This window comes from Protobothrops mucrosquamatus, unplaced genomic scaffold, assembly GCF_001527695.2.
Source record: "Protobothrops mucrosquamatus isolate PMUCROS unplaced genomic scaffold, P.Mucros_1.0 scaffold1452, whole genome shotgun sequence".
Lineage (NCBI taxonomy): Eukaryota > Metazoa > Chordata > Lepidosauria > Squamata > Viperidae > Protobothrops > Protobothrops mucrosquamatus.
The window spans coordinates 1-16,180 of NW_015387631.1; the positions used below are offsets into that span (position 1 = coordinate 1).

The 16,180-nt window shown below is 39.3% G+C and overlaps 1 protein-coding gene across 1 annotated transcript; it reads left to right on the plus strand.

Annotated features, from left to right (window-relative positions):
- Positions 1-8,723: 8,723 nt before the first annotated feature.
- Positions 8,724-15,978, plus strand: LOC107292929 (transmembrane protein 178B-like). Its single transcript, XM_015822055.1, has 4 exons — positions 8,724-8,871; positions 9,765-9,878; positions 12,916-13,053; positions 15,539-15,978. Exons 1-4 carry the CDS (start codon positions 8,724-8,726, stop codon positions 15,781-15,783), a joined length of 645 nt encoding a protein of 214 aa, XP_015677541.1. The 3' UTR covers positions 15,784-15,978.
- Positions 15,979-16,180: the final 202 nt, after the last annotated feature.

Here is a 16,180-nt window from a genome sequence, read left to right on the forward strand (position 1 = left end):
CATTCTAACCACTGGGCCAGCACGGATGATTGTAAAGAATTCCAGTTCCAGTAAACATCAATTATATTTGTAAAGAAGCCATATATTATTTTCCTTTTGTAAGGTATGTGCCTTCAGGTCCTTTTTTTTTTTCTTCTGGCACCTGCCTGGACAAAACCTTGCAGATTTCATGGTACAATTTCAGAAATGGTTTGAGAGAGAGAGGCTGATCCAGGACAGCCAGTTGACTTTGGGCCTAAGGTAGGACTAGAATGCCTGGCCTCTCCTTTGCTTTCCCTTAAATTTGGAATTCACACACATACACACCCCGCCTCCCAAAATCCATCTCTAGAATCCTTTCTCAAAATTCATCCCTTTAGATCTTTCTGTCTGGAAACAAATACAAGACATCAGCATTTGATAGAATATTGTGTATTCCACATATTATTCCTGCTTCCATTTTCCCTTTCCTGTTCCTGCCTGCTTGTTTTTTTGGTTGTTTGTGCTTTGGGAAAGGGATTTGTCAAACACTGCCTTTGTTAAGCCCTGTGGCGCTAAATAATGTTGAAATTCTCCTGTTCCTACCTTTGTAGCGGAAGTAAAGCTGCAGTATTCTGTTTCCAGAATCTATTACAAAACCATCAGCTGCTCTCCTGCATTTAATCCTCACACATACAGTATGTATCTTCTGCCTTTGTTAAGTTTCCATGCTGATTTTATCCACTGAAAGGCAATTCATTTATTTTATTAATTGATTTTCCCCAGCATAACATTTTCTTCTTACTGATACGCCCTCCTCCCTTCTAGCTAAAAGCTTTCTGGGTCCACCAATGATCTCAAGGAATTTAAAACCAATTCTTTTGGTCGCCCTCTCTCTCCATTGTGACTCTGCCAAAGCTAATGCACATCTTAGATAATAGAGCTAAAATCCGATATCACATTAGGTGTGTATAAGCCCATTAAATCCAGCGTTTTAAACTTAACTCTATTTTGGATTGTGACTCCCATTTTGTGAAATAGATTTTGGAGGCTGCCAGCCTACGAGGGTAACATGCCTTCAGATTCAGTCCTCCCAATAAAATATCACATCACTTTAGCCATTGTGGCTTTTGGGCAGGAGGAGAATGTACGGATCCATGTCCACAGCAAGTATAGTAGAGTCCTGACCTCACAATTTGTATCTGGTCTCTTGGCTACAGTTTTTTCTTCTTTTCCTTGCCTAATCTTAGCACAGACCACAATATATCGCTCACCTTAGGCATACAGGAAGCAGTTTACTGAATGACAACTTCTGCTGGCTAAAGGCACATTTTTAAAAGACAGTAGTAAGCTTCACTCTTAGGTTACAACTCAAAAGAGTTAATTTTTAAATTAAAATTTACTGTTATTGAATTTTAGTTGCCAGCAAGGGAGCACAATCTAAAGCCCCAGAACTGAAGATGGTTCCTCGGGTGCAACTCCCAGCACCCTGTGGTAGTTATTACCACTTTGTACTTCTTAACAGAATCCTGTTGGAATGGAATAGCATAGGGGTCCCAGTAAACAAATGAATGAATTAAAACAGGACAGGAGAGGGAAATCATTAAAGATACGGGAAGAATACAGATAGTTCTCAGCTTACAACCTTGTGTTTAGTGATGATTCGAAGTTACAACAGCACTGAAAAATTGACATGCATCATTTTTCACACTTATGACTGTTGCAGCGTCGCCATGGCCACACGTTTAACATTTGGACACTTGACAACTGGCATGTATGTATGACCATTGCACTGTCCTGGGGTCATGTGATCACCATTTGTAACCTTTCCAGCCTACTTGCAACAAGCAAAATCAGTGGGGGAAGCCAGATTCACTTAACAACTATATGATTCAACTGCAGTGATTCATTTAATAATGGTGGCAGAAAAATGTCATAAAATGAGATGCGACTCACTTAACATCTGTCTTGCTTAGCAATGGAAATGGGCTTAATTGTGGTTGCAATTTGAGGAGTACCTCTATTTATTCAACTTAGCTGCATTTAAATTTTAACATTAATCCATTTTCATCTTTCTTTTTCTTTCTTACATAGAGAGTACTCTCCCTTGCTACTTGCCATTCAAATTCTATGTGTGATTCTTGGGTCAAAAAGGTCAGATTCCTTTGACAGATATCAATTCGATAAAGACAGATTTAATGTTAAAAGGCAAGCTAAGGGAAGACAAATGGGCCAAGGGAAGAAGAACATGAGTCTGGATAAGAATTAATAACTTCCCCATTCCGAGGGTTCAGTTTAAATGAAGTGACATCCCTTCACACTGAGCTGGACATTACTGTGGGTATCGGCCTGATAAAGAAATTGACAGACGTGTGATATTTATAATGTATGATATACACTGAGCAAGGATGGTTTTCAGTTGAGTAGACTGGATTTGCTTTCCTGATATTACAAAACAATAGGTTTGGTGGACAGCATTGATTAATCCATGTCTTGTTGTGATAAGATAATGCAGTTGTGAAGTATCCTCTCAGTGCTCTGGGAATATTATATTTATTTTTAGTTCCAGGCTCCTATGGGTAATGATCTTACTGAGCATTGAAAAACCACAGACAGAGCCATGTCATATGCGCTACTATTATTTTAGCATCAGCGTTTCTGCTATAACCACCGATCTAGAATTTAATTCATAAGGCGCTGATTCCCAGCTTTTATTTTACACATATCACGGTGTCATCACTGGAAGGTTTATAAAGGTAAAGGTTTTCCTCTCTCTAATCATTTTGGGGCAGTTATCATTTCCGTTGCTTAGCCAAGGGAGCCAGTGTTCCCCAACCCCCTACTGTGGTCGTGTGGCCGGCATGACTACACGTATTACCTTCCCACCAAAGTGGTACCTATTTATTTACTTGAATTTGCATGCTTTCGGACTGCTAGATGGGCAGGAGCTGGGGCAAGTACCAGGACTTACTGGGTCATGTCGCACTTGGGTCCAGCTGACAAGCTCAGGTTTTTTAACCACCGAGTCATCACACCCCCCCACTGTAAGGTTTGAGGCCTATCATATAAATTTGATACATAATAAATGTACTTCAAGAGTCAATATTGCAGATAACACCTATGTATTCTCCAATATGCCCAGTAGCATTTGCAGATTGTCCCCAGTTAAACAATAAAAGAAATAATTAAATTAAATTAAATTAAATAAAATAGCAGAAACAATGACAAGTTGCTAAACTTCATGACATATTGGTGGATCCACCTAAAATCCTTCAAACCTTTGAATAAGAAAACGCCCAGGATTTTGATAAATTTTTTGATACTTATTTTTATGTTGACATTTGCAATAGGGACCACTAGAGCACCAATGGTCCTTGGATCAAAATAGGAAATCATGATGATGATGATGATCAACAACAGCAACAGCAACAACAACAACAACAACAACAACAACAACAAAACAATAACAATAACAATAACAATAATAATAATAATAATAATAATAATAATAATAATAATAATAATAATAATAAAAATAAAATTCGCCATTAGTCAATTGCAAAAGGTGGCCTTACTAGGAACTGCTTCCATCCTGCAACAATATATATAATATCATCAAACAACCACATCTGCCTACCCCAGGTCCTTGGTAAGGACTCGATAGATAGGCAAAAATGCCAAATCCAGTCTGAACATCTGGCTGACTGTGCGATGATCATCAATAATAATAATAATGTTGGAAGGGACCTTGGAGGTCATCTAGTCCAACTCTCTGCTCAGGCAGCAAACCCTATACCATTTCAGACAAATGGCTGTCCAGTCTCTTTTTAAAAACTTCCAGTGTTGGAGCAGCCACAGCTTCTGGAGGCAAGTTGTTCCACTGGTTAATTGTTCTATCAGAAAATTTCTCCTTAGTTCTAGGTTGCTTCTCTCCTTGATTAGTTTCCATCCGTTGCTTCTTGTCCTCCCTTCAGGTGATTTTAAGGGAAAAAGTGTCCTCAGAACAAGATGATGTCCTGAATGTGTCACATCTGAGGGCAAATTACTCCATTACATCTCTGTACCAGAAGCACTGAAGACACTTGAAAAACTCAGTAAAGAACGACTCCGCAATTCAGGACCAAAAATGCAGAGAAGAAAAAATATACAGTATATTTATGTTTTGAAGTCCTGGATCCTCTTGTTTTGTTGAAGTCAATCAAAAAGAGCACCAGAGCAGAGAATTATTTTCCTTTAAAACACAGAATGTGCTTCTGCTTTTATCCAGAACTTGTAATTTGAAAGATAGAGAGACAGGCTGTCAAAAGAATTATTACTTCTTTCTGCACAGATGGGGAAGGAACAAATTATAACATTGTACCTAACAATAGCAGGAACCAGGCTAATCTCTCTATAATACACAAGCACCATGTCATGTTTAGCTACCGGTTGAAATTCAGACTAGGAGAACTGCAAAGAAGTTTCAGAAAGATAACTAAAATGAAGAAGTTATAGACATCGGTTAAATAGCAGATGGGCACCCTTAGGCCGATGAAGGAGATAAAGGAAGGGCATGACATCTAAAGTTATAGAACAACTATTCTAAAGTTATTGTTCTATTTATCACCCAAATGCTGTGACTGAAATCCATGAGTCAAGTGGCAAGATGCAAAAATGCAAGTGGCCTTTGTATGATGATGTCAGTACACGCCTGTGACGCCACTTTGGCATTTTATTTTCATTTTATTAGATTTATACCCTGCCCTTCTCCTGGCGGACCCAGGGCGGCTTACAGCAAGCTAAAAACAGATAAAGACCTTACAAAACACCATTTAAAAATACTATTAAAAGAAAATATTAATTTTGCCGTTTCATTTAAAATGTTATAAACACCCAATATAAAATCAAATTAAAATCAATCTAAAATACCCCTCAGGCCAGCCCCGCTAGTTGGAATAGCCATGTCTTGAGGGCGCGGCGGAAGGAGGGGAGATCCGGAATGACCCGGATCTCTGCTGCTGAAGTGGCATTTTAAAAGAAATCAAATATCAGTAGACAGTCTTCAACAAACTATGTAGGGGGTCTTCTTTAAGTTACAAGAAAATAACCAAAAAAGGAAGGAGAAACATGGTAGGAAGGACCCTAATGTAAACAACTGGATGACACTTTGAATACTGCATCCAGTTTTGGTCACCACGATGTAAAAAAGATGCTGAGACTCTAGAAAGAGTACAGAGAAGAGCAACAAAGATGATTAGGGGACTGGAGGCTAAAACATATAAGGAACAGTTGCTGGAATTGGGTATGTCTAGTTTAACGAAGAGAAGGACGAGGGGGGACATGATAGCAGTGTTCCAATATCTCAGGGGCTGCCACAAAGAAGAGGGAGTCAACCTATTTTCCAAAGCGCCTGAAGGCAGGACAAGAAGCAACGGGTGGAAACTAACCAAAGAGAGAAGCAACCTAGAACTAAGGAGAAACTTCCTGACAGTTAGAACAATTAACCAGTGGAACAACCTGCCTCCAGAAGCGGTGAATGCTCCAACATTGGAAGTTTTTAAGAAGAAACTGGATAGCCATTTGTCCGAAATGGCATAGGGTTTCCTGCCTGAGCAGAGGGTTGGACTAGATGACCTCCAAGGTCCCTTCCAACTTTTACTACTACTACTACTACTACTACTACTACTACTACTATTATTATTATTATTATTATTATTATTATTATTATTATTATTATTATTATTATTATTATTTCAAAAACTGAGAACATGTCATTTTCTTTTTACAAGCAGAATCTGGGCAGCTACCAATCCTGGATGCTTTAATTTGAATCCCTGCACTGAAAAACTCAATAGCACAAAGGCCTTTTCTAACTCTAAAATTCTGATTGGATTTCAGCCTGATGAGATTGAGGCTTATGGCTATGTGATGGGGCTGCATTACATGTGCATAGAAAGGTCTTACTATCATTCTGATGCTGAAGTATATCTATATACTACTAAAACTCTTGCGTCTATAACCTTTAATTGGCAGAAGTGCTGCATCACAGGGCAGAACTTTTTCAGCAAAGGCAACGTAAGTGGGTTAACTTACAGAATGGATCCAAAATCTGAGACCCATGGTCCCAATGGAATTGAAATTTGGCAATTTTTATGACATAAAAAATTACCATTAAGCATTTTATGACATGATACAAAATTTCATAAAACATTTCCTGTGGTCAACTGTTGATGTTTGACTGTGCTATACACTTTGTCCTGGGCTACTTTCAGGGCAGATGCATCTCTTCATAGCTCCCTGAATTTTGCAGAACTTTTACAGTACTTTAGAAGTTCTGCCATTGTTAAAAGCACTGAAGAATCTAGTGAAGAAATACCTCTGAAACAATTTAACAAATCATGAATTATCTAGTTTAATAAAAATGCATTATCATCACCATCGCCACCACCACATCCAAAATTTAATCATATTTGGAAAGGCCACTTATTCACATCTGAAACATCCATTTTCTGTCATAATTTCCCTTTGTAAAAAGCCAGCAAAGATGAATTTTTATACCTTTAAACAAAGAAGCAATGCAATTATGCCTTTTACTGATTTTCATTGTTCTCTTACAACTGAGAAAAAGCAATACCGCTTGCCTAATGTTCATTAAGCAGATATTTTTCTAAGTTTGCAAAGACTACATTAGATTGGACATCTCATGACTCAAATAAGTTAGAATCATACTTTGGAACAAGGCAAGAGTGTTGGGGGCCATCGTTCTAGGGCCAAACTAGGAGTCAGATTATTTCTGGTTCTGAGTTTTATTGTAACTGAAACAAGTGATGACAAATTAATCAGAAACAATGCTGGGAAGACAAATATAAGGAATTAATTCATGCCAGAATTTTAGATGCCTGAATCCTCTTTGACTTGCCAAAGTCAGTAAAATTTGTGCTAAGAGGAAAGCTGGATTGTGTAATGTACTGAAATTACACGATTAACAATAGAGTCACGCATTGCCAATTCTGTGGTTTGGCTTCCTAATGATTATCTAGTGCAAAATAACTTATAAAAGGCCACTTGTGGGCAGATTTAATAGAAGACCTTTGTGAGTCACATAGTATACAATACAGTTCCATTCAAAAGTGCCCAAGAGTGAAATCACAATATTAATTCAAAAGCTTCTTGAATTCTGCTCTTTTCTTCTAAAGCAGACATCATTTTTGCTCTCAATGTATTCACAACTGACAACCTAGCCCACTGCATATCAGTAGTTCCAGAATAGAATAGAATAGAATAGAATAGAATAGAATAGAATAGAATAGAATAGAATAGAATAGAATAGAATAGATAGCCAGGTGTGATTAGACAGAAGGACTTTGCCTCCGATGCATAAGTTCTCAGTGTACATACAAGCAACAAGTGATAAATCATGATCATAATCATCATAAAACACATTATGGGAGATAACAGCACAATAGCAACATCAACTTAGTATACAGGTAGCCCTCAACTTTCAATCTTTCATTTAGGGACAGTTCCAAGTTACAACAGCATTGAAAAAAAGTGACTTACAATCCATCCTTACATCTACACTTACGACCGTTGTAGCATTCCCATGATCAATTGGTCAAAATTCAGGCAGCTGGCAGCTGGCATGGTATTTAGGATGGTTGCAGCATCCTGGGGTCATAGGATTGCCATTTGTGACCTTCCCAGCCAGCTTCTTACAAGCAAATTGAACGGGTGAAGCCAGATTTGCTTAACATTAGCATGATTCACTTAACAACTGCAGTGATTCACTTAATAAGCAGGGCAAAAAGGTCACAATTCATTTAACAACTCCCTTAGTATGTAACAGAAACTCCAACTGTGGTCATAAAACGAGCATGACCTGTACAGTAGCATAAAAAATGGGGTTGTTTGTTCTGTATAGTATCACAAACCTCTGAACCACTGCGGCTTGATTATAACTAATGAAATAGGATATTATGGCTTATTTAAGAAATTAAAATTAGCTTGATTCCTCCCCTAATGGCTGCTGTAGGGTGAAAGTTTTCTTCCTCTTACCCACGATCTGTCATGTTTGCTGCCAGAACTAGGTTTTTGGGCAGCCTTGCCCCCTGGATTTGATGGGGGCATGTAGACGACTTTTGGACAGCTGCAGACCCACCTAGGAAGGGGAATCTTGAAGATTGCAATTCCTTGTGAGGGAGTAGCTGAAAAGTCAAGGGCCTTTTTTTACACCTCTTCCGACCAGCAAATGTATTTGTAATCAAGCCAGGACTTTTAACTTTCACTTTCTGAACTTTTTGCTTTTTATTTTTAAAATGTTAATTGACTGGTTCAATGCTGATTGGTTTCGACCCCTGCTGGATTCTTTCTGTTTTCCTTTTTTTGTTTTACTTCTTCGATTTATTTGACTGTTCCCATTCATTTCTGCCTTCCATATGGACACGCAGGGGACTTTGGGTTTGTACTTTATTAACTTGCAAAAACATTTTGGATCAAATGGCCAGGAAATATTTTCCCTGTCTTTTTTCGCTCCCTCCCTGCTCTCTCCCTGCTTTGAGCCAACAACAGATCAGATTGCAGAGAGGAGGAGGAGGAGGCTGACACCCAAGGGGGAAAACAGACTCTGGCTAACAGGGATGCAATCCTTGGCTGACTTTTTTCAAATGAGTTTAATGAATTTATAAACTTTGCGCAAAACATTTTTTAAAAAACAGACATCACATTTTTTAAGCCTATAAGAAGAATTTGTTTTTAAAACAGCAGATTCGTTGGGAAGAAATACAGATATGGAAATAACACAGATGGAAAACGTTGAGAAGAAGAAATGTGATTTCCCAGTTATAAACTGTCCAGGAAGAAATATAGACTCAGAAATTATAGAGCCTGGGCATCAAGAAGAAATTATAGCGCCAACTCCATACACCTCCCGGAAGCGTAACACTGTACTTTTATATAATAGCAAAGAACTCTCTGGGTTGACAAATGGTTTTTCGTTAAAGGTTTGATGGAGAGTGACAAATGGATTTAATACATCTAATTGAGGAATGATTTTATCTGGAATTTTTGAGGAAGATAAATTGGCTTTGGGGACTGGACCTATTGTATTCAATTAATCAGCAATTGATAAGAAATAGTATAAAGAAACAGCCTTGGATATTTGATCCAGAACCAATTAAGGTTAATATTTGGGATGATCAGGGATTGAAGTGTTGGTAAATTTTCTACAAGTTGATTACAATAACAGCTTGTTAACAGAGGGTTTTGGAATTTCAACTTTGTCTTTCTCCTATTACTGTTCACAATTTTTATTATTTTCATGTTCTTACACAATACGTTCATTATTATTCTTTCTGTTAACTACTTGGTTATTAATATAGTTTATCAATGACAGGCTAACAATTTGTAAGTAGATTTAATAGTTTAACAGTTTAAAATACTTTTGGCCTGTTTCGCAAGGAGTGGGAAACCAAAATTCTTATATGATACCAATCAGCATTCAGCAAAGGAAGATGCTATGTGTATATGTGTTTTTTTAAGATATTTTTTTGTTAATATCCTTTCTGTTGTGGTTTTAAATATTTTGGTATTTTGTATTTTAATCTTTTTTCAATAAACTAAAAAAAATTGCAAAAAACTCCCCCTAAAATTAAAACTAAAATTAAAACAAATAGCGGTTTAGCATGGGGGTGAATCTAATCATTAATCTCTTAATTCAGTTTCCCGGCTACAAAAGAAGTTTAATCTGATTTATGGACAGTAAAGGGAAAGCAGTGTTACAAATGTCATTGTTCAGAATCCCCAACTGCACACTGAATTTGTCTTTGCAGGAGTCATTCAACGATGCACAGCTGTGAAATATCACTACACATCATCTTCCCTACCACGCAACTTGCCTATTAATGTTACCAATACCATCCGCCAGGATGAATGGCATGCTCTTCGTAAGTGTCCCAAGCACATCCTTGTATGTGCATTATCAGAACCAAATGGCTATTTGGGGGAATCATCTTCAAGTCTCACTTAGAACTTTCTGCTCCCTCTCTCTGTCTCTGTCTCTGTCTTTCTCTGTCTCTGAATCTCACTCTATCTCTCTCTCCCTCCGTCCGTCCCTCCCTCCCTCTTTCTCTCTCTGTGTATTTGCATGCTTTGTTTCTGTAGAGAATGATAGACATGAACATTAGCACCTCAATGAGAGATATATTCTTGTACTAGATGTATTAGTTTTCCATATGTGCCCAAAGCTAATATATGTGTCAAAAACAAGCATATTCCATGTTTGCTCAAGGATGGTCTGCTGGATTGTTTACATATTTAACATTTGAATACCTCAGCAAGAAGTAGGTGAATATAAGTGGAACAAGTTGTTGCAGGGGAATAGTTTGGATTCTTTCAGAAGCAAGGAAGTAAATCAGCCATTTACCATCTTTCTTTCCAGATTTTTTCCCCAGAATTTCCAATTATTCAGTCGAAGAGGGCTGAAATAAATATATGGTACTCTTTGCTGGCCGAAAATGTACATGTTTACATCTAAAACGACCAGAAAGCAAAACCTCAAAAAGATGGTTGTAGGGAATTAAAGTTCTTAATCATCTAATGGAAGCAGAGAAAAGAGCATCAGCAACAATTGCTTATCTAGATCGAGCGAATCTACCTGTTCTGCAGTTACTGTTTCCCTGAAAATAAGACCTATCTCGAAAATAAGACCTAGCTTGATTTTACGTGTGTGCCTAATATAAGCCCTACTCCCAAAATAAGCCCTAGTTAAGACCCCGTCCACTCTGGGGCAAAAAGCTAGGATGAGGGTGGGGGGCTGGCCCCACATGCCCCACACCCACATACCTCAGGGCCCCCACAGCCAGGCCTCCCCTGTCCCAACACTTGCCTTGCCTTGCGGTGGCAGCACCACCAGCAGCAGCCCCATCCAGCAGGAGCCTGTGTGGCCACTGCTGGCCCACTTCTTCTGCAGCTGCTCGCCACTGCTCGCGCGTGTCGCTCATGGCCTCCATTTTGCTGGCAGAGGCCTTCAGGAAAGGCCTCTGCAGCCCAGAACAGAGCTCCAGGTTGACACATGTGTTGCCCCCCAGGCTCCCTTTCACTGGCAGAGGACTTCAGGAAAGGCCTCTGCCAGTGAAACGGAGGCCGGGGGCAAGGCATTCTCGCAAGTGGCACCAACCAGCCACAGAAGAAGTGGGCTGGCGGTGGCCTTGCGGACTCCTGGTGGACAGGGCTGTTGGTGCTGCCACCGCAAGACGAGACAGTGGGGGGGGGGAAGACTTCTTTTGCAGGAAAAAAAAAATAAGACCGGGTCTTATTTTCAGGGAAACATGGTATCTCTCCCCAGAAGGCTCTGAAGAGTTAAAGCAATTTGGAGGAAATTCTGGCACATATTTCATTCTGGACTGAAAGATGCAGGAAGAATCTTGTATGTTTTTGTTCAAGTGTTCCTGACTTTCAAGCCAGCTATACCCATACAATGCTTATTATACAATGTTCAAGGGCTTATTTCTCTGGGATCATCATTTTGAGTTAGTTTATACCTTATACCAGGAAGGGAACCTGAGGCTGAATCATGATTTCATGCAGCTCGGCCAAAACATTTTGGCAGCCCTAAAGCCCTAAAACCACCTGAGTGGTTTCCTGGTATTTTATGGTCACAAATCTGTAAAAAGTGTTATGTAAACTCTGAAATAGCCTTGACTCATGTGGGTGAAAAAGGAAATCCTCCTTCTCCCCAGGAAAGAAATCAGTGTTCTGATCCTATCCTATTGTGTGACACAACTTTATTTGTTGCAACCCCTGCCTCTCAAAAATTAGGAAAAAGGCCAAAAGTAAAGTTCTATCCTGACTAAGCAATCTATTTTGTTTATATATTTTTGCCAAGGAAGCAATGGAGATAGGATCAGAAAATCACTAGAACTCTAATTTCAGTGGAAGGATCATCTTCTACCTTAATTCAGAGGAAAGTATTACTCCAACCTGTTGCTCTCCAGCGCAAATGAAAATCCTTCATGGAGGTTGAAATCCAATATACTTGGAGAGCATAAGATAGGAGAAACCTTAGCTAGCAATGCCCCCCTTGTCTTCACTGCCACAATCTCGATCATTTACTAGGCCACTCCCATTATTCCTCTCCCATTTGCCTGGTCTGTTTACCTTCTTGAATCCTTATGAGCTCTTGTCAAGAGACAATCAGACTGAGACAGTGGCAGCATTACATCATAACATAGTGTCCTCTGAGACTATGGCAGTATTACATCCTAACATAATGTCTTCTGCGACCAATCATAGATGATCCCATATTCACAGCCTGGTTGCTCTGTATTGCACGGCACTGCACTACAGAACAGCCTGACTGCTTGAACATTCAAGGAAATTGCCTATTCACAGAGTCATAGATGATCCCAGAAAACAGAACAACACTAACCAACATAATATTTTCAGTGGGGCAGATTTACAGAGTTAATCCCTCCCTCTTTGCAAGATAATGATTCAGTTAAGAAAGAGACCTTATCTACTTTTAGGAAGTGCTAAGGCTTGGCTTGGCTTGCTTTCTTAATTGCTTTATACAGTTATCAAAATTCACAAATATCCTGCCCTAATGTGAACCTGTGTTGCAGATCTGTAAACCAGCCTTTTCCACACCGATCTTTTCTATTTGTGTTAGACTTAGAATGCTAATCGGCTCTTGCAAGCTAGAAACCATAGCCCACATCAGTCTAGAGCAGTGTTTCTCAACCTTGACAACTTTAAGATGTGTGGACATCAACTCCCAGAATTCCCCAGCTAGTAGCTGGCTGGGGAATTCTGGGAGTTGAAGTCCACACATCTTAAAGTTGTCAAGGTTGAGAAACACTGGTCTAGAGGGTGCCAGCTTTGAAAAAGATTGCCCTAAAGTTGCCCACCTGACTCTCTGTGGGTTTTCTTCCTCTATTGTTCTCCTTCTTCTTTTTTCCATGCACCAACAATGCCTCCTCTCAGACCTGCGGAGAATGACAGCTGGCTTCATCGGTATGGCGGTGTCCATAATCCTCTTTGGATGGATCATTGGCATGCTGGGTTGCTGTCAACAACATGAGCTCATGCAATATGTAGCTGGACTGCTCTTCCTTATGGGAGGTAATTTTTTTAAAAATACTATTATTGTTCAAAATATTTTCGGATATAATCCTGGCTTTTGTATTATGCATTATATGCAATAAATCCATGCTTTAACAGAGGAATTGAGTGCCTAGACGAAAAGAACACGGAAGCGAGAATGCCATTATTTGTACCATCGTCAGTCATGACCAACCCTTGGCCACCCTGTGGTACTTGTATCAACTCAAATACTTTTTGACCAACTCGGCTTTAAAATGTTTGGAGAATTTTCATAGGAATGAACAAAATAATAGTGTTCACCTATTAGGCTGTAACCTAAACTTTCCATACCGGTTAAATATGTAGAAAACTCGCGCAATGTTAATTCGCGAGTATGAAGAGAGTATGCTGCGGTTTCTTTGCTAGATACAAGATTTTCCTCTCCTTACATGGGCATTGTTTAACTCTGCAGATACTACCGATCCCTGATTTTCACTAGCCCTTGCTAACGTAGCTAGTTTGATGGATGCTAGGAGTTGCCGTGCAGAATTAACGGAGCCCCCACGTTGTCCGCCTCTAAAGCAATCTTTCAGAGCTCTAGTAGCATGGTTTGCAGGAAGAAGTAAAGGCCTCAGGGTTTTCTATGGCAGTCTAGAGGCCAGTGTTGGAAGGCCACATTTCATTGAAACCATAGCTGTAAATTTTTTGCATCGACTGAACAGCTTGCCTCTGTGATATAATTTGTTTCCTGCCTCCCTTTCTAGGGTTGTTAGCTTTTCAACGCTCCCCTGTGGCTGTGCCATAAGCTGTAGTTAGAGGCAGGAATTAATACATGAATAATCTTTCCCTTGTATCAAGATAAATTTTAGCCAGAAGGAGGACTATCTTTTTAAAGTACTGATTAAAAAGTCTCCTCTTATTGCCTCTCTCAAACTTCAAATTTAGAAAAAGATTCTGTGCTTTGTTCATTGCTGACAGTCTGAGGGTTGCTTTTTTAAATATAATCTTATTTTTCCCAATTTAATTTATTTAAAAATGATGGACAAAACAATGTTTTTTTTAAATGCAACCATAAACTAAAAATACAAACTAATAAAAAAACACAATCACACTTTTACACCTATCAATAGTCACTGGTTTAGGAATTAACCCACTACTTTAATACAAACAGAACAATCTGATGATTATTAAAAAGGACAGCTATAGGGGGGCAATTAAAGAATTGATAGCTCAAAAGAAAGAGAACAAACAAACTAAACTTCCTTCCTTCCTTCCTTCCTTCCTTCCTTCCTTCCTTCCTACCTACCTACCTACCTACCTACTTACCTACCATTTTCATATTGATAGGATTGAATGGTTAAACCTCTTAATAGAAAAAACGAAGCAATGCTTGGCCACTGTTGTATTTACTTACCTGAAAGATAATTACAAACAAAATGATTAAAGCACCAGATGATTAGTCTGTGTCGACTGGTTTATAACAAAATTAGAAACAGATCACATGCATTTCAGATCACATGCATTTGGAAAAAATTGCATGGGTCAAAGCAGTAACTAAAGACTCCTATTTCTGTAAATTTTAATATTAGAGCAAATGCATATTTATGCATAAGGTACATTTTGAATTTTACAACATCAAAGCATATGAATATTTTTTTTAAAAAAAACAATGGTGTTTTAGCTGACCAAAATTACACAGGATTGATGTCAACAAATACTACTACTAACTACTGAGATGTAGGAGTGATGACTATTTACCAAGATAAGAGAGTAACACCACAAAGACTGTGTGTTTCCCTTCTCTATTACTAGCATTTGGATTGTTAGATGATACAGAGGTTAGTGGCTTTTTATGATATTGCTATTTATAGGGTTGTATAGAAGCAGTGCAGTTCTATCATATGCTCAGTCTTTTTCCTTGAAAGTTTTATGGTAATCCCCAGAACCATTCTCTAAAATCTGAATATTACAGTGCTTTTACTGAGTGTATTGTGGTGCAGTTTTTGTGTGGCCAGATCAACACGCAGTCTGACGACAGTTGATAGAAGAGTTCAGACAAGCAGGGTGTCTACAGAATATGGCCCCAAAAGTCAATGGTGGCCACAATAGTATGACTGAGGCTCCACCTTTTATTTATATGTCCACTGCATGTGCAGCACACACAAAAAATGGGCGAGATTCCACTTTGCCATCACAGCCATTTTGACTTTTGGGACTATACCCTGTGGCTCTCCTTGCAGATAAGTATTCAAAATGTAAAGATCAAAGAATCCAAAACAGCAGTAAAAACACCCAGTCAGTCAAGACAGCTGCATGCCAAGGAAGAGACAGGAATCAAAGAGTAATGAGCCTGAGGAAAAATCAGGAACCTGCCTGTACAAGAAAGTTATTTCATTTCTGTATTTTTGTGTGCTGCTGACAAAGATAAAAACTGGCAGCTTCACATCCCTGATTCTGCCTTTGGCAGGAAAGACATTACACATTGCTCTTGGGTTTTCTCTCTCTCTCTTCTCCTCCTTTTCAGGGACATGCTGCATCATTTCCCTTTGCACGTGCGTGGCAGGGATAAATTTTGAGCTGTCTCGCTACCCTCGGTACGTTTACGGATTACCAGAAGACATCAGCCATGGCTATGGCTGGTCCATGTTCTGCGCTTGGGGCGGCCTGGGACTGACGCTGCTGGCCGGATTCTTATGCACCCTCGCTCCCTCTCTCAATACCCCTCGGACTGTTGTACAGAAACCCAGACAGGAAAATGGAGCTGTGTGATGTGAATACCAGAGAGTCTTATTAGCCCACCGCCCGTTACCAGAACACAGTGTGGACATTTGAGATCTGCAAACCAGATTGGAACTAAGGGGTTCTATTGCTCTGGCAAAGTCGTGGAGGAATGCCAGCCCGTGATTCTTCTGTCTGCCTGTTTCTGATTCACATCAACCGTCTGGGTTAATTCTTATTCCTGTTTTTTTCTAAGAGGCAGTTTTCTGTTAAATAGGCTTGTGGTGCTATAAGACCTGTTGATCGTTTAAACGGCATCAGCTTTTTCTTAGGAGCAGAAGCCAATGTGAATTCTGTTTGATGCCAAGGAGTTTTATTTCCAAGAACTGGAAGGTCAATTAGAAGGGAAAGCCAACGAAAAATCCACCCAGTCTCAGAATTGATTCTC

Coding starts and splice junctions, on each gene's coding strand:
- LOC107292929 (XM_015822055.1), top strand. CDS start 8,724: ATGGAAATAACACAGATGGAAAACGTTGAGAAGAAGAAATGTGATTTC. Junction 8,872..9,764: donor TCCATACACCTCCCGGAAGC/GTAACACTGTAC, acceptor TTGTCTTTGCAG/GAGTCATTCAACGATGCACA. Junction 9,879..12,915: donor GGATGAATGGCATGCTCTTC/GTAAGTGTCCCA, acceptor GCCTCCTCTCAG/ACCTGCGGAGAATGACAGCT.